Source organism: Denticeps clupeoides, chromosome 3, assembly GCF_900700375.1.
Source record: "Denticeps clupeoides chromosome 3, fDenClu1.1, whole genome shotgun sequence".
In the NCBI taxonomy this organism is placed as follows: domain Eukaryota; kingdom Metazoa; phylum Chordata; class Actinopteri; order Clupeiformes; family Denticipitidae; genus Denticeps; species Denticeps clupeoides.
This window is the reverse complement of record NC_041709.1, coordinates 8,445,811-8,469,428: the sequence shown is the minus strand read 5'-3', so window position 1 is coordinate 8,469,428 and position 23,618 is coordinate 8,445,811. Positions and strand designations below refer to the sequence as shown.

Below are 23,618 nucleotides of genomic sequence, written 5' to 3'. Positions count from 1 at the left end.
TGGCACCTCAGTGGCACCTTGCTAGTTCAGGAGCGTTCGGGTCAGTGGCACCTTGGCGGTTTGGGATTAAAACCGGCAACCCTCTGAATACCTTCCGCTTCCTTTCCCGCTAGGCCAACCACTGCCTGAAAGTGATAGTGATTTGAACCCACAACCTTCTGGTTACAGGTCCACTTCCTTACCCGCTAGGCCACCACTACCCCATTTATTCTGTGTGGACAATTGACCAATCCAAATAATAGGTTAAGTGTTACTGATGAGCTCCGATAATACCAGTGCATGATGAAATAGGTGAGGTCCAAGCAAATACATGACAACTGAGAAATCACGGCCACACCATATCAGAAAAATCATCTGGACCCCAGCAATGCAGGACCATTTGAATTCAGAACAAGGAGTAATCAAAGGAAGACACTTCAGAATCTTCAGATACACCTCCACACACAGATCCTCAAAGAAGCAAAAATACATCAGGCAGGACAAAGTGAAAAAGGGACAGAATAAAGAAGTGCTAAGAACCATAGAACCGTTTTAGGGTGCAGTAGCTAAAGTTTCACATGAATGATGCTGTACTTATCAATGTTGGATGAGGTCATTTCGGTATTTTGTGTGGTTCATATTGGTTAATTTTTTCCACCAGCAAAAAAATTCCACTTGGATACTGGTCAGCAGATCCGTGGAGACATATTACTTATAAATGATTAAATTGGATATTTCAGTCTGAATTTTCATGAGAAGATGCACATTTTGTTGGGTTGGGTTTGATTAGCAGCATAATGATGAATGACTGAAAGGCTGAATATGCTATGAAAATAGAGTTAAAGATTTGCGCTATTGAAGAAATGTTGAATTTCAAATAAAATGATTGATTTTTAATTTAAAGCATACTGGCTAATTTTAGAAATTGAGGAAATTTTGGGCCAAGCATAGTAAAAACACTTGAATAGTTGGATATTTAATCATTGACTTGATTTTCCTCAGTATTATTATAATTTTTATGATACATGTTTAATAAATGACATAACTGAGCGATTTATGCTAGTGGTTTCCTTTAACGTACATAATTATTGTATCAAAAGTGAAAACGTCAAGCAATGTTGAGTTGGTTTCTCCTAACTTGTAATCAAGATTAAAGATTAACATTAAAGAAACATTTAAGAAAACATGTAGACTTATTTTTGCATCTCTTCTTTTAGTCATTTTTTTTACAAGAATCATCATAATAATTATAAGTACTCATCTACTACAAGAATGTCATAAATGTTGGTGATAAATCTTAAATCAATATCTTTTCTATTAGCCTACTTTTCCCTTCTCTGGCTCTGTCTTTGTCACTTGTACTGCCTGTTACTTGTTATGGTCTGGTTTGTGGATCGTTTTCCATCTTCATGTTTTCTGTTCTGCAATTGATCCACATGGAAAACAAAAAGACACAACTTTGCAACGTTTCCTCTTCCCGATACTCTGTCTTAGCCCAGACATTCTGTTCTGCTTCCTCTCTCACCTTCTCATGCTTTCCCGCTCTCTGTGTCTGTCCCCCTTCTCTCCTCTCTCTTTGTGAAGCAGACACTCTTGGCACTGGCTGCGCTGAGTCATGTGAATGGAGAACAAAGCATGGCTGAGTAAAACTGACAACTAATGAAATACCTCTGGCTGGGCCATGTTGGCACAGAGCGGGGCTGGGGACATTGAGACCCAGGGTGTTGTGACCCCCCAACCCCGTCCGAACAGCCTATCCACGGCTTATCCGCGTATCACCCTGGGCACGGGGAACCACTGGCAAAACTTCCACCCTGGCGCTCGCCATATATATATTCAGCCACGCAGTACTGGGGCTAATCACTGGCACAGGCAGGTACCGGTAAGAGCACCATGTCCATCACCCAGCCGTTTAAAATGTTCATCTTTTTTTCTTTTTCTGCTGGTCCATTGCATTTTGTCCATTGCATTAATTGCATTTTGTAATTATTTTCTGTTTATTTAATTTAGCCTGATGCTGTTGTTCTGAAACAGATGTCTTTGTTAACTTCAGGAGCACTTCGACAAAGACAGATTATGTAGCTTCATTTGGGGTTTATTCATGCCTACTGTTCAAATACTTTTTCCTTTTTTTTCCTTGTTCAGACATTTCCTATTTGTTGCATCCCATCCTGATTCATCATGTCCACTGACCACCCAACCCCTGCAGCCAAGCAACAACAGCCAGCCACTGCAGTTTTCAAGGTACACCACCCATCAAGAAAAGCCACCTTTTACCTCATATTTAACACCAGGACAAGAGGCATGGTAAAGTGAAACAGAGTTTGACAGTGGAGGGGGCAACACGTTGGTGTGATCTGACCTCAGTCGTGCACCAGATCTTCACTACACGTGAAACTCCAGAGACAGAATTGTCCGTGAGGCGCTGGGTAGTTTACTGTAAATATAATTTCGGCTGACAACCATTCTCATGCAAGCATGTTCACGCTCTGTCTGTCTGTCTCTCTCATCTCTCTCTCAAACACACGCAGCTGGTCATCTACGAGCAGGAGAACTTCCAGGGCCGGTGCCATGAGTTGACAGGAGCGTGTTCAAACCTTCAGGAGGCGGGAGTTGACAGAGTGGGCTCTGTCCTGGTTCAGGGTGGCCCGTGAGTTGGGGAAATGGGGAAAGAGTTCAGGGAAGCAGGGAAAACAAGTCAGACAAAGGGACAAATATCTTATTACAAATACATTTTGGACTGACAACCAATTATTTATTCATCATTACTTTATTCAGTAATTCTGTTCAGTTTCCGTGGAGCAGAACAGGGTGAAATGCACTGCTCACAGACTCGTTGACCACTTGGCTAATACCACGAATATCTACTTGCCTGGCTCCCTGACTGACCCCCACCCTCCCTGTCCACTGCCTACAGATGGGTGGGCTATGAGCAGGCTGGGTGTAAGGGGGAGCAATATGTGTTCGAGAAGGGGGAGTATCCTCGCTGGGACTCCTGGACCAACAGCAGACGAAGTGAGAGCCTTGTCGCCCTCCGTCCTATCAAAGTGGTGAGAAATTCTGCTGTATGTCCATCTGTCCTTGTCTCACTCTTTCACTGTCCATCTGACAACCAGATTTTCTCCCCCAGTGGCCGGTCTGTTCGACCATCTGTCATGCCGATTTTTCCCGTAATTGTTACGGTTAAATGTTGGCACAACCTGTGGGCTTCATTCACACAACAAGTATGTGTTTTTTTTTGTTTTTTTTTTAGGACAGCCAGGATCATAAGATTGTTCTATATGAAGGTCCTGGCTTCGCAGGGAAGAAGATTGAAATTGTTGATGATGACGTGCCTAGTTTCCATTCTTATGGCTACCAGGAGAAGGTTTCATCCGTGCGCGTCCAGAGTGGCACGTGAGTCTCCTGCATTACTGTCACAAAAGAAAGTAAAGCAAACAATGCAATCTAGGCTGACTTAAACCAACCAGTGGGGCATTTTTTGCAGGTCTACTCCATACTGACTGCGTTTTATCATTTCACAACAGATGGGTGGGATATCAGTATCCAGGTTACCGTGGCTACCAGTACCTGTTTGAGAAAGGCGAGTACAAGGAAAACGCAGACTTCGGCGCCCAGTCCCCTCAGATACAGTCTGTGCGGCGTGTGCGTGACATGCAGTGGCATCCAAGGGGATCATTCCATGTCACCAAATGAGTCCCCGGGTCCCTGCTCCACCACCCTCCACACACATGCCCAACCTCTACCCAGGCCTCTCATGCTAACTGTGCCAGTGTCACCAAAACACCAAAATAAATGTTTTGCTTCTCAAACATGCATGTTGTGGCATTCTTTGTCTATGAAGTAGAATTTGAATGAGATGTGGCAAATCTGATACTTTGGGCGGTAAGTGCAAATGTAGATCTTATCTCGTTACCCAAGGCCATACCTAGCATGGCATAATAGATTGTGTTTCATCACAGTTATAGACCTGTCACTGTTAAAGAGCGTTTTATTTTGGTCAGCTAGTCTATATGTGAGGACCTTTGCCTGGAGACCGAGGGCCCGGTTCAACTAGATTATGGGATTTGGCAAGTGAAACGGGACCACTGAAGTCAGACATATCAGTCTGACACAAACTTTACGAAACGGTAGATGGTACTGCTGCATGAGTATATTGTCCTTCGCTACTTTACTTGACAACTATATACAAATTTTAGTGCCGCGCTCAAAATTTGCGGCCAGCAATTAACATTGCCTTTTTGGAGTCGGCCGTAACTCAGGCCTCGTGCCAGGCATACCTGTGTCCGCTGAAAGCACTTCATTAAAAGATGACAAACTGCTGGGGTTCAGACAAGTCCGCCCCCCCCATCGCCAAACATGGACAACACCACAACGACTCGGCGTAGGACTTAAAAAAACACCATCTCGTAAGGAGAGACGTTAATGAACCGCAGCAGGCTGATGGACATTCCTGAGACCCTCATCTCTTTAAAGATCAATCATAAGCATAAAGTAAATTATGAAGTATTTGACCCTAAATATATACAATACATAGAACAATTTATCTTACATTTATCGTGCATTATTTATTTATCTATTTTTATGTATTTTGAAACACACAGGCTTAACTTTTCATACACTTTTCCTCATGATCTGTTTTGAAGACCGTACGTGTTTTCAATGTACGGAAAAAGGCAAATTTTAGCATTTCTTAATGACTGTACTATTTACAGAACTGTAATGCCGCGCCGTGCCACTAGGTGTCAGCATTGTGGCTCCCGGGGCGCGTCGCTAGTCCCGCATGCAGCCCTCGCGGTGGCGCGCCGCTAGTTCACGCCACCGCCGGTGAGCGCGCACTCGGCGCCGCGCGCGCGCGCTACCGCGACTTAAAAAACTTGTGTGTGGCGCGCACGGCACAGAGGAGCCGGACATCGCGGGACGCACCGGGCCGGTTCTCTCAGCGTCGGAGCGAAGGCGGCGACCATGGATGACTTGGGTGGGTGTTGCGGCGTCCCCGCTGCGCCTTTTCTCCGGTCTGCGTGTCTGCGCTCGCGTTTCCCCCCCCCCTCCTCACGACCTGTGTTGATAACGTCCACAGCCAGCATGGCTGCCCATAGCGAGCTGGGCTGGGGAAGTGAGGTGAGTGGGCTGCTTAACCCGGCTCGGTCGCGGCTGCGGAGGCCTCGGGTCCGGAATCTGTGAGATCCGGACTGGAGAATCCGCGTTGGTACCGCGCTCTGGTGCGCGGAGGAAGAGTTTGATTCATTAGAAGAAGAAAAAAAACGTGTGTGCACGGTGGCCTCTGTAGACCGGGACGGAACCGAGCCATTGAAAGGGGCCGCTTCGGTTCTGTTCAGAGATTTTCCCCACCAAACTACACGACTACGTTCCCCCCCCCCCCCCCCCCCCCCCCCCCAAAAAAAAAAAAAATCCCGAACCTTTCTAAAAGAAGATTTCGGTCCATGTGGTGCTACAGTGGCGTCTGTTTACGTCCTGGCCCTGCCCACGCGTGGGTCCAGAACCGATCCTCCCCTTTAATTAAGACGCTCTTTTTCACTCTATCAAGAAGTCGCAAACAAGTATGTGTAGCCTGGGGCCTGTTTTCACACACACACACACACACACACTGTCGAAAAGTTAGATGATAATCTCCTGCTTCAGCCGGTTCAGGGCGTTGGTTGTTGGTTGGTTAAATGAGGGAAATGTTTCCCCTTTTCTGCGTCTTTGCCCGCATGGCAGGGCCTGCAGAACTCCTCCAGGAGGCACATCACAGCCCCAGCCCCCCCCACCCGCGAGGTCCATATCCGTATCCATCTCGTGAAGGGTGCTGTCATCGTTTGGTTTGAGTTTGGTCGGGGTTTTTGGGCTTCAGTTGTGTGCAGAGCGACCCCCTTAAGATTCCCTTGCCTTGGTTCGGGTTCTCGCTTTTTTTACTGTATGGAGGCTTGTGAATCCGGGTGAAAGTGAAGTGATTGTCACATGTGATGCACAGCACACGGTGCACACAGCATTTAACCCATCACCCTGGGTGAGCAGTGGGCAGCCATGACAGGCGCCCGGGGAGCAGTGTGTGGGGACGGTGCTTTGCTCAGTGGCACCTTGGCGGATTGGGATTTGAACCGGCAACCTTCCGCTTCCTTAACCGCTAGGCCACTACTGCCCCGTTGAGATGTGTGAGAGGTGTAGACTGTGCGGTGCGGCGTTGAGATGTGTGAGAGGTGTAGACTGTGCGGTGCAGCGTTGAGATGCGAGAGGTGTAGACTGGCTTCCGAAAGGCTGAATAGTGTCGTTGTTGCCGTACGTTGGGAAGGGAGCGCCGATTTTCTGCCCTTTTTTTTTTTTTTTCTTCTCTTTCTTAGTAATAATGAAGCCCAGAGCCAGGTAGCAGCGGCTCCGTGATGCTCGTCTGTTTCTCTCTCCCCGCCGCCTCACAACCCTGATGTACATATTTTACCAAAAACGAGGGAGGAGGGGGGAATGCCCCTCTTCTTCTTTCTTCAACTCGGTGCACAATTACAGGGGTATCCATGTTGTGGCCATCGGCTGTGGCTTGGTATGGACAACCCCCCCCCCCCCCCCCCCCCCCCCCCCCACACACACACACACACACACACACACACACACACACACACACTCCTGTGCATGTTTCGCAGTCCCAGGTTTCTATTCGTTCGTATTAACTCGACACCACTTCCTCTTAGCATGTGCTGAGACAAGCTTGGCCACCACGTCACTTATAACACACGCGTTCATAAATACACATGCATAAAGCTGCGGGGTGTGTGTGTGTGTGTGTGTGTGTGTGTGTGTGTGTGTGTGTGTGTGACAGAGATGGGGGGGTGGCACGTGCTTGCAGGCTCCAGCGGTGCAGTTCTGGGTGAAGGTGGGAATCTTGCTCACGGCTGATTTCAAGGTCAGTCCTTCCTTTAGGAACCTGTTTTTATAGCCGGACTGTCTTTCAGCCAACCAGACCCATGTAGCGACGGGAGTGTGTGAGACATTTCCCCTCGTGACCATTTCTCACTCTCTTGTTGGGTTCCCAAAATACCCAGAGGAAGACGAGCAGCCTTCTTCCTCTTTTGCAGCTGTAGGCGAACACGCAAGTCGGCACAGGGGAGCAACTAAAAAAAAAAAAAAAAAAGTTCAATTTGAATGTCAATTTGCTAGAAAGTGAAGTGTTTGGCTTCGTGAAACACTGCAGCACAGCACACGGTGACACAACGAAATATGTCCTCTGCTTTTAACCATCACCCTTGGTGAGCGGTGGGCAGCCGTGACAGGCGCCAGGGGAGCAGTGTGTGGGGACGGCGCTTTGCACAGTGGCACCTTGGCGCATCGGGAAATCTTAACCTTCTGATTACGGGGCCACTTCCTGAACCGCTAGGCCACCACTGCCCCGAAAAGGTGGGAAGAACCTGTGGTTGTGCAGTAGGGGTACGAATTGTGCAGTGACCTGTGTTGCCAAGCAATACATTGCCCTTCAAACTATGTAATTGTGGAACAATTCATTCAAATGATAATCAATCCAAAATGTATCATTTGTCTCAATCAGTATTATGTTATGGCCAAAAAATGTGCTAAATTGACTATTGATTACTGCTGTGTTGGGCCGGAAATGTCTTCACTACGTCCGCTTGTGTCCCATTTGCTGTGAAAATGAAAACGGTGAAGTCCCTGTGTCCATGCTGTTGTGCGCCGACTGTTTTGTAAATGTTGCTTTTTCTAACCTGTGTGGTGCATGCTGCCTCTGCCGTGGTTCCGTGTGCGCTGTGCTCTTTCTTTTGAAGGGTCCCCATCGTCTGTCGGGCGCGGCGCGTCCCGCTCCCCGCCTCCAGCTGCTTCCGTTTGACTTCCAGGCGCTTTGGCTCTGTGACGTGCAGCGGAGTGACCGTCCAAACTCCTAGGGGCGGGTGGGGTGGGGGGTGGTCTTTGAAGGACAAAGGGGAGGAGTACAGCCCGTTCATTGAGCTGGGAGCATGCTGGGGCCGGGGAGGGTTCAAACCCTCGATCTGCTCGGTGCAGGTCAGATGCTCCGTTTCATTTCCAAGAGGTCGTTTTTGGGCCAAAAAATTAAGCAGTGTGTGTGTGTGTCTGTGTGTCTGTGCTGTGATCTGATGTCTGTGTTGTATTAGTGGTCAGTCTCTCTGAAATGAGCCATTTAATGGGAGGCCGCAGTTGAATCGCGTCCAGAACCAGGGCAGATGGAAAGGAAATGTTTTCCGAATAACCCGACATGTGCAGATCAGGAAATAACAAGCAAACGACACACAAGGCTCGCTAATCACCAAGCCGAGCGAGGGACCGAAAACAGCCATCACGTTCCAACCTTTCTCTCATTTTAAACCGGATCGGGAAATATCCAGGTGGTGCAAGTCTGGTGGGTAACACACTTGCCCATGAACCAGAAGGCCACAAAGTCACAGGTTCAAACCCGACTTAGTACAGTTGTGTCCCGGAGCAAGACACTTAACCCTGATTGTCTCCAGGGCGGGACTGTCCCTGTAACCACTGACTGTAAGTCGCTCAGGATAAAAATGTAAAATGTTAAAAAGCTCCCTGGGGTGGCGAGGAGAATGGAAGGGTTGGGTCAGTGGAGTGTAGGAGGGTGACCTCACTCCTCTCACTGAAGTGTGTGTCTGTGTGTCTGTGTGTCTGTGTGTGTGTGTGTGTGTGTGTGTGTGAACACTGCCAGATGTGAGAGCTGCACAGCCCAGCCCGGACTGGGGAGAGGGAGAGGCGTGGTGGTCACAACAGACTCGTCCACCTTAAAAATGGCTGCTTATCATAGACTATTGTCAGTACATGAAACTACGATCGTTCATCTAACACCCACTTGCTGAATTTTACCAACTGTTTCTTCCTTTTCCCAAATCTTGGTTATATAATCTGTCAAAGCATCCGGGCCCACAGGACACTAAACCAAGACCGAGCAATTCTAGGAGCCTTCTGGTATGAAAAGTGATGGTGAGAAGTCCATATCTGTGGAGGAGTGGATACCTTCAAGCATAAGTCATGTTTTAAGTGTGATTGTGCAGTCAAATGTTTCTTTTGTGTGGGGTGGATCATGGAATAACACCAAAATGCACGCCTTGCATCGCCATGTGGAGAGTAAAAGTGGCTTTTTGTTAAATGGAGGGGATGATCGGTGAGCCACGAAAGGCCCATTCGTTGGAACGGGAGGGTTGTGGGGTGGGGGGAAGACTTGAATGGGCCGCCTGTAGATTAATGAAGGTCGGTAACAAATAGAACTTTAATAATCCAACACACACTGACGTGCTCATGTCTCTGTTAACCTCAAAGATGGATAGAAGCCACTGCTGCTGACTGCAGGCTGATGCGATTTGGGGTCATCTCGGTGGAATGCTGCGAGTCCTCTGCTCGCTGTTTCATCTGAGGACTCAAACGCAGGCCTGTCCACACGCATGCATTGCAAACACGCACAAAACCAGACCTGTCAGATATCTGTATTATTAAGTGTATGATGGACAGTGTGGGGCACATCATTTAAAAAAAAGTTAGCAATTATACTTTTAAAAAATAACTGGTTACCGTGAAAGTAACTTAAAATGTTCAAATATGTCAAAATATGCATGCGTTGCTCAGTCTCCTCCTTCTTTAGATGGATTTGGGCTGCTTCCATGTTCAACTTCCACGTTCTTGGCAACTAATTTGGATTAAGCGTGAGATGATGAGATTTAAATATATACCTTCTTACCTTCAAATACAACAAGTGAAAAGTCATGTCTATTTCCACTGTAAAATACTACTTTTGAACTTGCCATTGCCGCGTCTCTCCTGCATTCTGTGTGTGTGTGTGTGTGTGTGTGTATATACACACCTCTGCCTCTGGTACAGCCCGTACCATGAAGTTTTAACTCAACCTTAGACAATCTTAATAACTTGCAGTTGTCTTGCCTCTCACCTACTTCACCTATCTATTTCTAGCCACTACAGGACCATAGACCGGCTAGGGTAACACACATTAACGTTAAATAATCTCACAAATTCAAATTTTCATAATAGGGGACCTTTAACTCCAGCGGTTGACATGTCAGTCCTTTGCACAGCGACCTTTTGAAGCAGTTGGAACCCCCACCCCGGGTTTGCATGGCAGTCGAGCAGATAAAGCAAGGGCACTCATTCTGCCCGAACTGTGACTCTGTGCCTCTCCATGTTGTGTTCGTCCTTCATGCCTCACCACACACTCCTGGCTCTTAACTGAGGATCCTTTGGCCTTCCCCTCAGGAATCTGTGGTGTCTACTTCATTGTTTCTTGATACAAGGTACTACTGTAACCCGCAGATACTGTGCAGATGCGCCAAACTGTGCACAGACACAACCATTTCAAACCATTTGGAAGTGGTGCCATTGATGATCAAGTGCTCTAAATTAATTATAGTCCATATTTTCAGAGTTTTGCTCCAAAACCTACAGTTGTTGACTTAATGCTTAGATAACGTGCAACTGTCAGGTCCATAAATATTGGGACATTGTCACAATTCTAGTTTTTTTTGGCTCTATACACCACCACAATGGATTTGAAAGGAACAAGATGGTCTGTAACTGCAGACTTTTATCTTTAATTTGAGGGTATTTACTACCCAATCAGGTGAACAATGCTGGAATTAGGAATGGTTGGTTTTAGGGGACAAAAGATAATGGGACAATTGGCTGCTCAGCTGTTCTGTGACCAGGTGTGTGTTTATTCCCTCATTATCCCATCTACAAGGCGCAGATAAAAGTTCTAAAGATTAGAATATTTATGACCCTGACTGTAGGTAGGTGGAACTTTATTAATAATCCCTCAGGAACGTTCTGCCAGGAAATTTTGTTTTTAGCAGCATTACACCGGCATAAACAAGAATTATTTAAAGGTATATTACAAACATATAGTAGAGTAATAAGGGGTGGAGAGTAATAATTAAATAAATATATCCACAAGTGGTGATGAACTGGCCCTCGCACACAAGCTTCACACACACACACAGAAACTCAAGCATGCCTGACTCAACCTTTTGCCTCAGAGGCAGAGCAGACTGACTTGACACCACCACCACATGGCAACCCTGTAAAAGATCGAAATAAGATCTTTGACAAGTGAAATGTTGAACTTTCTGTCTTGATGCTCAGCAATTTTGGTGTGAATTGGATGATGTTCTAATGAGCTGAACATGAAAGTTTGGGACAAGAGAACACATATAACACACATACAGTATATTTTTATGCATTTTCTCTAATAGATGTGAACTGAAATTTTGTTCAGATTGTATTGACACACACATTAACCACAAATGTAGGTTAAAATGTCCACAGGAAACAAAAACAGTTTGCTTCAAAATTACAGCTTTGATCCTGCATTTGAAATGTCATGGGCAAGGAACTGTTCAACATCAAATTTCTTTTAAACTCTTCATAAGGAACATGTTCTCAACATACTGACCAAATCTTATATTAATCTAATGACAGTAGAATGTGCAAAGTGGTACTTTTTCTCTTTCTGGTTGGTGGGGCTATGCCAAGGTGTTGATTCATATATTATTATGGTGTGAGACTGAAGTTTAATCATGATCATCAGTGTTTCGTGTAATTTATGATTTTATTTGCACCTTTAATGCAAAGCATTACATGTGTTAGTTGCACAGTCATGTGTCCTATGTGTGTAGTTAGATTCATTGTTCCTGCTCCTGCTCCCTGTCCTCTAGTGTGGTGTTTCATGGTGCGTGGGATAAAGGAGGTTTTACATCTGTTGTCTCTGGACAACAGATGTCAATGCGCAGACTCCTTTGGTTGTAAATGACAGTATGTAGATGTTGCCTGAGATTGTTTGTAATGTCCAGTTGTTCTGAGTCTTCCAGCACACCATGCCAAAGAACTGGTAGAATGTGCACAGGACCGCATGTAGAAAGAGCGCAAGTGCAACCTGGCCCATATTGTATAGGTTTTGTGTTTTGTATGTCCAGTCCAGTTTATAGTCCACCCACAACTAGAGGTACTTGTAGGTGTTGATCACCTCCTCGCCCTTGATCTGAACTGATCGTTGACTTGGTCTGATCCTCCCAAAATCTATAACCAGATCCTTGGTCTTTGAGGTGTTGAGCTGCAGTTTGTATGACACCAGACTCCTCACCAGAGTTCCTCACCAGACTCCTGCACTCCCAATTCCTGGTTGTCCTCGATGACACCCCATGATGGAAAACTGTGAAATGTTACTGTTCCACCTCTCAGTTTCCACACAAAATGATGTTCATCAATGGGCCAAACTATTAATGTCAAAAGTGTCCGCTTTCTTTAGTTTGTTATTTTGAAGGTAAAATGAGCAGATGCAAGGTTGTGTAAGCCGGCCAGAACAGAACATTTTAAGATGTCTGACTTTTTAGTTTGCTTCAATTTCCTGGTAGAAGCTGCTGTGCATCTTCAGCCTCTGGGGTTGAGACTGGCTTCATCTCTGCAGTCCCCACCTGATTTCACCACTGTCCGGGCATCTCACTGGCTCTTGCACAGATGTTGAGTCTGTTCTAGCCAAACATCAGTGTGTGTGTGTGTGTGTGTGTGTGTGTGTGTGTGTGTGCGCACACGCCTCACATTACTGTGGTGTGATGTTTAATCAAGTGTGTGTAATTAAGTGAATACAACCCAGGAATGAGGGGAATGTGCTCTGAGGCACTGGAGGGTGTTGTGAGGTAGACCCCAAAGTCTGCTGCCTTCAGTCTCATTTTACCAGACGGGCACACTAGGCACAAGCAAGACAGATACCATATCTCTCCTCCATGTCTCACCATCGCTTTGAAAAAAATGTTGAACTGCATGAGCGTAAAACCACATCATCCGTGTAGCTGAGCAGATCTGACGGTCCCCTGCACTGTTGGTCTCCAGTGCATGAGATTTCAATGCTGTTTCTCTCTCTCTCTTGAGCTCTTTTTTTTTTTTTTTTTCCTTCCCCTCTCTTTGCTTTCTGCCCTCCAGCTCTGCCTTGCCCTTTCTGTCGCTCGGCCTTTTCTCTTTGTCTCTCCCATCTTTCCTGTCCTACTTTTGCAGTTTGGCACTGAGCTTGAAGCTTTTGGTGGTTGAACAGACAGTCACGGCTCAATAAAGGCCTGGTGTGTGGTGACTGCTAACAGGAGGGAGACAGACAGAGAGAGAGAGAGAGAGCACTACTGATCTACACCCAAGTGCTGGCTCAGTGCTGTGGGATTCCCATGTCAGATCTTTAGCTGCCGTTTCCTCATCTGCTCTGCTTCCTACCACCAGTCTGTTTAGTTTCGTCCACCTATCGCTGGCAGCGGAGGATTCTGTGTGGAATCAGACGTTGACGGCGTGAGCTGTGCAGTTGTGTGTTTTTAGTCATGCAGTTTGAATTCCCTTGCATGGTGTGCAACGTACCGTTGTTCAGATTGGCGTGAACATGTGCATTTGGGGTGGTAGTAGCCTAGTGGGTAACACACTCGTCTGTGAACCAGAAGACCCAGGTTCAAATACCACTTACTACCATTGTGTCCCTGAGCAAGACACTTAACCCTAAGTTGCTCCAGAGAGACTGTCCCTGTAACTACTGATTGTAAGTCGCTCTGGATAAGGGCGTCTGATAAATACTGTAAATGTAAAATGTAAATGTATGCATTTATGTCCTTATTCTCCCAATGATCATGCTAATGTCTACTTAACCCAAAAGCAACTCTTTTGGGTTATCACTAGCCACAAAATCATATTTATCCTTGTAATATAGGAAAAGATTTTCTCTATACAGATGAATTTTCTACTTCTCTATGATATATTATACATAATATTAAGCCTCTGGTAGTATAATGTATAACGGACTGCACTACTGTAAAATGATTTTATCTGGTTGATTGCTGTAAAACAGGGCTTCAAATGATTTTTATCTGACCCATGTAGAAAAATGTATTTTTGTAACCTAGTAGCAGTGAGGTGTGTCTGTGAGTGAAAAATAGGAAGGGGGGTAAAACTGGGTTAAAGTATGAGCTTGCCTTTGTTAGCTGTTGGGATGTGTGTGTGTGTGTGTGAGTACGCGCATGCGCATACTATGTTCATGTGCAGTGGTTCTATATTGTCACATCCCTGTTCATGTCTGCCTTTGATGGTTAATGCCACTTTGAGCTGTTTTTTAGTGAAGAGAGGAAGTGGTTTGTGTGTCTGTGTGTTGAAGGCGTGTGTGTGTGTGTGCGCGCGTGCATGCTCTGGAGTGTGTACAGCTGGCACCTGTGAATGCTGTAATTATAGCAGCTGGACTCACTGATGCAGGCTAAATTCCAACAACTCTCTGTGCTCTGAGGTTGCATGGTGGGTAGATGAAGAATAAGCGGGGGTGTGTCCATATGAGAGAGAGCATTCGTGTGTGTGTGGACATTTTTTTTCCCCCCGGATGAACCCATCCCTTCTGTTCTGCTGGTTCTGAGCATTTACCATGTGTGTCAGCCAGCCATGTTGGCCCTGTTAGAATGGGATTTAATGTAGATGTTTCTACAAGCTGTATGCCTCCAGACCTTGTCTCCTCTTCAGGCCTTCTTCCATTTCTTTTTGTCTTTCTTTCCCCCTCTGTTATCTGAGCAGCGATGGTATCTCAGACAGGCTATGGCATGTGAGGAATTCCCAGCTCACCTTACTGCCCATCAGATAGAGAAATGAAGGGGTGGGTGGGAGGTAAGGAAAGAGAGGTGCACGGGCAGAATGCAGGACTCTTCAGTCTACAGCTGCACAGTCTGTCTGTCTGTCTGTCTTTTTGTCTGTGTGTAGTTTACTTTTAGAGTGCTATCCCAGGAAAAAAAAAACGCTTTAACTGTGTAAAATGTATTTACTCTGCCGGTTGTGCTTAATCAGCTCAATGCTGCCCCCATTCGTCGCTCGCTCGCGCTCTCTCTCTCTCTCTCTCTCTCACACACACTCACTCACACACATACACACCAAGAGATGAACCTTAGCCTACTGCTTTACACTCCGCCTATAGATTCATGGATTTATTACTTTAATGGCTTTGTCCTTAATTAATAATGAGGCACTTCTACCCTATAATATTATATCTATGATATAATGATATCTATCTTACTTTAAATAAGCTCAATGCTGACTTCACCAGAGCCAGTTTTGGGTAATATTAACTCAGTTGGTGCTTTTCCAGAGAAATTCTGCCTCATAAATAACGAAGGTGTGGGCTGTTTTCAAAGCCCAGATTTACAATAGTACAAGAACGCAATTCCCTGATACACGCCACAGGAAATAGGTAGTGCTCCACGCAGGAAGTGCTGCTGCGCTGGCAGGATGTCCTGTCTGGAGTTCTCTTCCCTCGCCTAAATTAAAATTACATTTTACGATGTGCTGTTTTAAAAAAAAAAAAAAAAAAGTCTCACCTCTACTGTCTCACATTCTCGGGTTTCCCTCAGTTCTCCTTTAAAGCCCAGCCTCGCCTCATGCGTTCACCAGGGGTGTTAATCATCCACTCCTCCAATTGTCCCGTCCGCCCTCTCGCTCTGCGCCTCCCCCTCTCTCCCATGGGGTTCGGTAATGAGTCCCGCATGGGTGTGTATGTGTGTGAAAGCGGGAGTAATTAAAAAAGAAAAAATGTTCATTTCCCCACCAAAGGAGACGATCTCGCTCACTCACCAGTAAGATGCGTGCAGCGGGTTCATGGGGAAACTAACAGCTAGTTAGGCCGGTTGGCCACCAAAGTACCTGCACTTTTTGTCGCCTCTTCCTCCTCAGCTTGTGGGTAACGCTGGCAGTGACTTAACGCCATCAGCCGAAACCCCGAATACGTCACGCTATTGTTTTTAATCAGAGTAATTGGGTATGTAACACCCGCAATAAATTTGGTTTCGGACGTTTGAAGGTAAAATATATATATTTCAGGATACAATATATAATGAACAAAATAAGAAAATGAAGGGTGCACACACAATAATAAATGTGGCTTATGAAGTGTGTGTGTGTGTGTGTGTGTGTGTGTGTGTGTGTGTGTGTGTGTGTGTGTGTAGACCTGCAAACAATAGGTAAAGAATCTAGGACATGCTTTCCTCGAGATGGGGATTAGGTCATAAAAGGCATTTTCTAAAAACATCCTAAATGCCATTTATTTCCTCCCAGATGAAGGCTAACAAAGTTGGTAAAACTACTGAAGGCCTCTGTGTGGATTGGTTGATGTTCTCTCAGATTGCAGTCATGGAGAAACTGGACATGAAAGACAAGGTGGTAGTAGCCTAGTGGGTAACACACTGGCCTATTACCCAGTAGACCCACTTACTTCCACTGTGTCCCTGAGCAAGACCCTTAACCCTACGTTGCTCCATGTGGACTGTCCCTGTAACTACTGATGGATGAAATTATTTTTATTATTTTTTTCTTCTCATTTTAATTCTTCTGAATTCCATGTATTCTGTTAAACATATTTAAACCATGTAATGCTTTTTCAGCATTTAATTTCTATCATGTTGCTCAGGCGGTAAATGATCAGTCAGGTTATTCATTTTGTTTAGTGTGAAAATGGATGCTGCCATTTGGAAGCATGTTGGTCTGCATCCGCCACCACAATAATGTTGGGTTTTTAAAAAGTTCTACCTCTTGGGCTCCAGTCTAACTGATAAAAGCTCAAATCTTCGGCTACATCCACTCTGTCTGTCTGACTGACTGGTCCAGACTAGAGCTGTAAATCTTGGGTTTGGTTGAGCTTTGGTGGTAATTGATCAGTCAGTAAATTTGTTTCGGTAATGGTACAAATGTTCAGCATGCTGTACGTTTGTTTTATGAAGTGTTACATTTTTAATAAAATGTTAATTTGATTTGCAATTCTTTGCCACCGTCGTCAGGATTAAGCGTTTTAATTGTTGCGAGAGAGATGCTGAGGTGGGGAAATGATAGCTTGCATCTGGCAAGTGTTTTTAAACTTGCTAATTTCCCCGCATATTTCTTTTCGCTCTTAGCCTAGTCTTCGTAGCGCGCAATGAAAGTCTGACTTCTAAAGGATCTACTTTTCTGGTCTGTTTTTTCCCCCACCATTGAGAAATTAAGTTGCATTGGCGACCAAATTGGTCTCCCTGTAGAGCGTTGCCTTTCCATACTGATTTGCCTTGCCATCAGTGGTCAACCAACCATGGGTTTGCAACATGTACTAATGATCTATTTGTTTATGCAACCTCCCCCCTCCATGAGACTCTATAGCTGCAATTGCATGAACAGTATGAACCTACCCCTTTAAATGTACAAAAACACTGAATTAAAAAAAAAAGAGCATAAATGGGTAACATGGTCTTGTATGCAGGTAAATCTGCACTGTGCAAAAGCCTACCCACTCATCAGAAAAAAGGAAAGCATGCATTTGAAGGATCCACGGCTGCTTTGGTCAACTGGTTTGACATGTTTCATAATCCAAACTGGATATGCATGCATATATTACAAATGTATTCCTTGAATTCACAAAGTGCTGCTCCTTGTTTGGCCATAGAAATGTTGCTGTGCGAATTTCTCCTCCTGTGGTTCAGCCCGGGTTTATGTGGTGTAACAGTGAAGCCTCTGGTAGCTTTTAGTCTGTGTTACCTGATCCTGTCTTTGGGTCACGCAGGTGGAGGCGTATTTCACGTCCCACTGTGTCATTTTTAGGGCCTTGGGCTCTTATTTTAGCTCCTGTTCTGCATTTGAGTTCCTGTGCTCAAGCAGAGATATTTGGCTCCACTATTTGTGATTCATCTTCAGTCACTGCTGGTTTTGAAGATTGCCGTTTGATTTCAGAGTGCCTTGTTTGCTATTTAAATTTACACTCCCTGCCCCAGCCTCTGAGGGGTGTAGAGCAGCCACATTCTGATTCTGATTGTCGCGACTTGCCTTTTGGCCCAGGGCTCTGATTTTTTTTTTTCCCCTCCTCAAGGTCCTTTGCTTGCTCTCGACTTCTGTACACGCTCATACACACCACCATGTCTGTATCTCTCTGGTATGTGTGTACTGTGTAGGCCTGTTCTAGAAGGAGCCTAGAAGAAACATGCCTCAACACGGTACATGACTGTCAATTTTCATCTCATACCCTCTTTGTAGTCAGCAGTATTTAGGGCTTAATTCATATTTTTGAATTTTGTTTACATACTCTTGACCTGTGAAGTCACTTGTGGTTTGGCAACATGTGGCATTTTCTTCCCAGACAAACAGATCCACTTCAATAGGAGGAATGATTTTGTGGTGTCAAACTCATTATTTTGCAATCTTCCAATCTAAGCCATAAGTGTATTAAAACACATGCTGGCATTCAGCAAAGGGACTGTCATATCCTCAGTGGTCTGTGTGACAATAACAGTGGTGTATCATGTGCCTTGTGAATTTTTGTCCCCCAGTCACCCTTGCTGGCCTTTGTTTGAGGGAAATCCTTTTTGTAACATTTTTTCATTACTCATTCTTCCAAAGCCTGCCCTGAGATCGGCTTTGAAACTGCGCTTCACTGCATCATTGCGAATGTACATTAGATATGCGTGCATATGGCCATTCTGTTCCAGCCCACCAGGCCCATATTCAAACTGTTTCGCTTGGGACCAGTGGAATGGCAGTTGACCCTTTTTTCCTCTTCGCCTCTCAGTTCTGGAGAATTCCCCAGAGAAATGGCGTTATCTGGCCGGCAACAGAACAAACATTGGGCTGTATACATAATCAGGGTCCTTGGAATGTTTCAACTGCTCTGGACCGGGAACATCCCTTCCTGTTTCATATGCAGCACCAGTCGTATGCGGCCAGAGCACATCTGGACACGCTCCGCACCGGACCGCTCACAGCCTCTTGCGCTGGTCATTTCTGATCTTTACTTAAGGAACAACTACTTGTGGGTGAACCGGACCAACAGGGAGGACCTGTGCCAAACATAGTCATGGAAAGGGCATCTATGACTGATTCTGTTTTGGAAGGAGTAAACATGCTTGATATGGTTTTAGAGGAAGCCTCCAAGCCAGAAGCAGACCAGTCAGAAGGATCAGTGTTGGATTTTACGCGTGAGGCCGAATCTGCACAAGGTCAAGATTCTGAAGAACAGCAAAACAAACCTAAAACGGACACTGTGTACGAGGTGGAGCTTCCGTCAAATTTGGAACAAATTGTTTGGTCAAGACCGAATTCACTATCTGCCTCCATAGCACTTACAGCTTCATCAAGAGTATCTTCAGCCTTAACAAGCCAACAAGATCAAGATTTCATCTCAGACTGTATTACTGTTCAATGGTCCATGCCTGTGGACATCTTAGCAAACCCAGTCCTTCAAGAATCATCAAGCCCAAAGGCAGGTAGGAGTCTTACTGTCCAGTTCTGTCTAATGAGACGAGTTGTGGCGTAGACGTCAGGTTTAATAACCATATGTAGCGTCTTTGTCCTCTACCACACCCTCCCTGGGCATGGTTCGGTGATAAGGGCCCTCTTCCCCCTCCTCTCGCCTGCCATCACAACCTTATATTATTGCTCCGCCTGCTCTCTTCCGCACTCACCTTTATTTCCAGCAGAGTTTGGACTTGAGTAAGTCTATTTGGTTTTCTTAATCTCTTCATCTGCCTTGTTTTCAACCCCTTTTCTCTGCCAGTCTCTCCCTAAGTTCTGTCTTTAAACAGCTTGGCTCAGGGCTGACGGGCTTTAGTATGGGTTGTAAACCTACCCCCTGCGTAAAAAAACAACCCCCTACCCCTCTGTCCCGGTCTCCTCTTACCAGCTGCTGATGGTACAGAGCAGTGTGGAAGTGTCCCGTCTGAGAGGGGCTGCCTCTCCTGTACCTTCTTCCTCTTCCCTATTCCCTCTGGCTGTCCTCTCCGTACTGGACTTTACTTGACTTCGACAGGTCTGTTTTGCAGGTTTGGCTATGACCACCAGTCTGTGTAATGCATTTAAATAGGTTTGCTTACCTAGTTTGCCAGCTTCTGGGATTCGCCTTTCGCAGTGAACTGTTGAACATAACGATTCTCGGGTCAGAATACATAGTTATGATGTTGAGGCAGATTTTATTTATGGTTGCGTATTAACAGGGCAGTCCACTTGCTTTGTGATATTTTAACAGATTGGTTTTGTGTTTTGTGAAAGACTGAAAGTGTTGAACTGGGATTTCACATGAGCCGTAGCTCTGGAAAGTTATTTTTTGCAATGCTTTTGCTGCAAACAGTAGAACAGTCTGTTTTATGAGCATAGCCCTTGGCCAGGGAAAATGTGGATTGGGAAATGCTGTGTGACTCTTTGCTGCTCACACCCACCTGTGGCTCCGCCAGGCTGGTAAATAAAAGGTGCAGCACTGACGTTTTGCTGGATTTACCTTTTAACTCTTTCTATGCTGTGCTTTTAGCCTTTACATGGAATTGCAGTGGGTTTGTCACAAGAACCAGATCAGTGCCATTGCGGTTATGATCCGGTTATGGTCCCCTGTTTCAGCCGTGGTGCAGAATTACAGCCACTATTAGCCAGTCCCACAATGAGATTTCCCCAGGATGCCGCCATTTTGGTGTCTGTAGCTTTTAATGGTTCTTCACAGTCTTGCATGACTCAAATAAAAAATACATTTTGTGCTCATTTTAAGTATAGTCGGCCAGCAACTGCAATGCTTTGCATGTTTTCAAGCTATGACCATCGGTGGAGTAACTTTTTTATGGGAGGGGTGGGAAAGCATGAGGAAGGGGAGGTAACCTTTCCCCTTGTGACGATATAATTCCGGTCTGACCAACTGAGCTGCAGCTCTCTGAAGGGCGAAGCAAAATTGCCAAGCACTCTTTGTACATTTCTAGATAGATTAGGGGAACTTGTAGTTAGGGGAACTTGTGTTAATGGTAAATAATCTCACAAAGTAAAATAATGGGGGACCTTTATTGACAATAGATTATGCCTTTTTATTTAGATTTAAATAGGATGTGATTGTATTCTTAAAATGAATATTATTTTAATTGTCACTAGTCCACAGTCAGTACTGCAAGTAATTATGTGAACTGTACTACATGGATTATTAATAACTACACTTCATTTAAACACTCAAATGCCAAAGTGCGTTTCTGTATAAATACATTTTGTCAATGACAGTAGACTGACTTGCTTTAGTGGAAACCTCAGACACAAGATTTTGTTCTTTAGACCCTGCTGATCACACAAATAAATATTACATGAAACTTTGTTGAAATGTGGGAAAATAATGAAAAGAATAAATACTGTAATATTACATATATTAACACTGAACACTCAACACTTTCTGTTCTCTCAGATGCCCTACTTGCGGACCTCGAGTCCACCACCTCCCACATCTCCAAGCGCCCGGTATTCCTGCCAGACGAGACACCGTACTCCTACCCCACAGGTGGAAATGCCTTCCAGGACGTCGGTTCACCACCTCCTGTACCGCCACCTCCTTCTGCTGAAGCTCTAAACGGAACAGTGCTTGATCCATCTGACTCTCATCGCTCCTCTACTCAGGTGACCTTCTATACACATGCAAATGTTGAAGTTGCTGGTTAATCTAAAAATATTTCAGATATGTAGGCAGACTGTCAAACATAAATATTTAAAACTGAGAAATCTAAACTCTTATTTAAGTATGTTTGTAATGGAGACGACACTAAGTGGTTGTCAACTGGAGGCAGACTCAATTTATTCAATTATATTTCAACAACAAAAAAAAACAAAAACTCAAATAAATATATTGAGGAATAAAGGATAAACAGCAATTCCTACTTCTCTCCTTCGTCAATTATCCCTTCTGTCCTAACTGAAAACTTGGGCCAGCCTTCATAGGCCTGGACCAAACCATTTCTCTGAACAATCAATTATCTTAACATAGAACTCTTTCAACGGTTCGAGATAATCAAATTGCTCACTCATCAATTAATAAACTACATTTGCAAAAAATACTGACATCGGTTTATAACTAATTTTGCACTGTTACCACTCCCCCTAATACCCAACACCATTTGGTAAACCTATATGGCTGCTGAGGGTACTGGTAACCAGTCAGCAGCTTGCATGTTAATTAAGCCATCATTTGTTTAGTTAGTTAGTTAGTTAGTTACTACTTTTATTTCTATTATAAAGAATTTCTTTGCAGAGGAATTCTCATTTCTACAGTACATTTGACTATAAAAACTTTGAATGTTGAATCCCTTCCTGAAGTGTGTGTGTGTGTGTGTGTGTGTGTGTGTGTGTGTGTGTGTGTGTGTGTGTGTGTGTGTCTGTCCCATACAGTCATTCGATTCAACCCAAAAAAGCGGCTGGTCCAGAAACAGCAGCAGCCCCCCTCTTTCCCACAGCGAAGAGGATCACGTTTACAGGTGCTTACTGCTCGTTGGTTACGAAACAAATGTAGACATTTTGATGAGTACATGAACACCGATATTTGCTGAAGGCTTCTTGAATGCTTTCTTTAAGCCATGTATTACGGTATTTTCATACGTATTTGTTTTGTTTGGCCATTTTCTGATTGCCTCTTCAACTTTATGTTCTCTCTATTGTTTGCAGTTTTCCAAATAAGCAGAAGACTACTGACTCTTCAGCAGCAGCCATGAGCTCATCTTTAGGCAGTAACCTGTCCGAGCTCGACCGCCTGCTCCTGGAACTCAACGCAGTGCAGCAAAGCACTCCCTCCTTCCCTACTGAAGGTAGGTCCAGTTGGCTCACCCATTCTAGGGCTTGAGATGAGGCTGCCAAAGGTATGAAATAATGGATAAAGTTGATCATGCTATATATTTTGAGGTTTAAATCTCACATTGCTTTGTAGTTGAGGCCCCACCACCCCTGCCCTCGAGCAGCACCACCCACTATAAGCCGACCAATGGCCTTTCTTCTGTTGGAAAAAATCCTCCTCCTACTGTGGAGAAGCCTAAACGCAATGCAGCTGGACGTGGCATTGAGGATGTGAGGCCCAGTGTGGAGAGCCTACTTGATGAGCTGGAGAGCTCTGTCCCCACCCCTGTGTAAGGACAAGTCAAAACCAGCAGATTGCTCATTGCAGCTGATTACAACATACATAATGGGCTAATTTTTTTTTTTTAGGAACTGTGATATTCGTTGGATTAGTGGCTGAACTAAGTGTTGTGTGGTTTTAACAATTATATATATATATATATGTGTGTGTGTGTGTGTATGTATTTATATTTATTCTGCAATATGATTAATAAGCTATTTATCGTATTGTTCACCTTTGTTGTTCTTGATGCTCTTTTAAACCGTTTTATTTGAAGTCTTGCAAATAATTTTCCCTCACAGTATTCCTGCTTTTTTTTTTCTCCTTCATTTTATTTTATTTTAGCCCTGGCCCCTCTGTAGTATTAACAGATGGGCATGGGGAAAGGCAACAAGTGAGGATTTCCGCCTCTTCAGCCACACGTGAGCTTGATGAACTCATGGCGTCTCTCTCCGACTTCAAGGTTCAGAGCAATGTGAGTCTACAGAAATGTGGTAAAATGGAGCAGAACAGTTGTAATACGCTTTAAACGCTTTGAGCTGTTGATTGACCGTTTAGTGGCCCTCAGCCCCTTCTCTCAAGAAAGTAGTTACTCTTTACATCTCTGTATGGCAGATACGAGTTTGGAAGGAGATCAACGGAAGGTTAACCCCGCAGGAGGTGTATCATATTATGTGGGGGGGCCCATGACATCTCATGTAAACTTTTATTTAGTGAAAGAATCCCCCAGAGCTCCCTTCAAGGCCTAGGTATTTATTTCTTTCAA

The 23,618-nt window shown here is 44.8% G+C and overlaps 2 protein-coding genes across 5 annotated transcripts in view; both read left to right on the top strand.

Annotated features, from left to right (window-relative positions):
* Positions 1-1,801: 1,801 nt before the first annotated feature.
* Positions 1,802-3,795, top strand: LOC114785534 (beta-crystallin B2-like). Its single transcript, XM_028971847.1, has 6 exons — positions 1,802-1,861; positions 2,125-2,223; positions 2,511-2,629; positions 2,897-3,029; positions 3,233-3,375; positions 3,507-3,795. Exons 2-6 carry the CDS (start codon positions 2,161-2,163, stop codon positions 3,673-3,675), a joined length of 627 nt encoding a protein of 208 aa, XP_028827680.1. The 5' UTR covers positions 1,802-1,861; positions 2,125-2,160; the 3' UTR covers positions 3,676-3,795.
* Positions 3,796-4,823: 1,028 nt separating this feature from the next.
* The window catches only part of pxna (paxillin a), a 30,845-nt gene continuing 12,050 nt past the window's right edge, over positions 4,824-23,618 (top strand). For 2 of the 4 annotated variants that reach the window (XM_028971022.1, XM_028971019.1), the window contains exons 1-6: positions 4,824-4,957; positions 21,161-21,369; positions 22,135-22,220; positions 22,408-22,547; positions 22,667-22,862; positions 23,198-23,327. In XM_028971022.1, the coding sequence (XP_028826855.1) occupies positions 4,945-4,957; positions 21,161-21,369; positions 22,135-22,220; positions 22,408-22,547; positions 22,667-22,862; positions 23,198-23,327 (774 nt within the window). In that variant the 5' untranslated portion in view covers positions 4,824-4,944. Of the gene's footprint in view, positions 4,958-19,380; positions 19,447-19,650; positions 19,763-21,160; positions 21,370-22,134; positions 22,221-22,407; positions 22,548-22,666; positions 22,863-23,197; positions 23,328-23,618 lie in introns of those variants that run through there. The other 2 variants (XM_028971021.1, XM_028971020.1) reach the window with 2 other exon arrangements.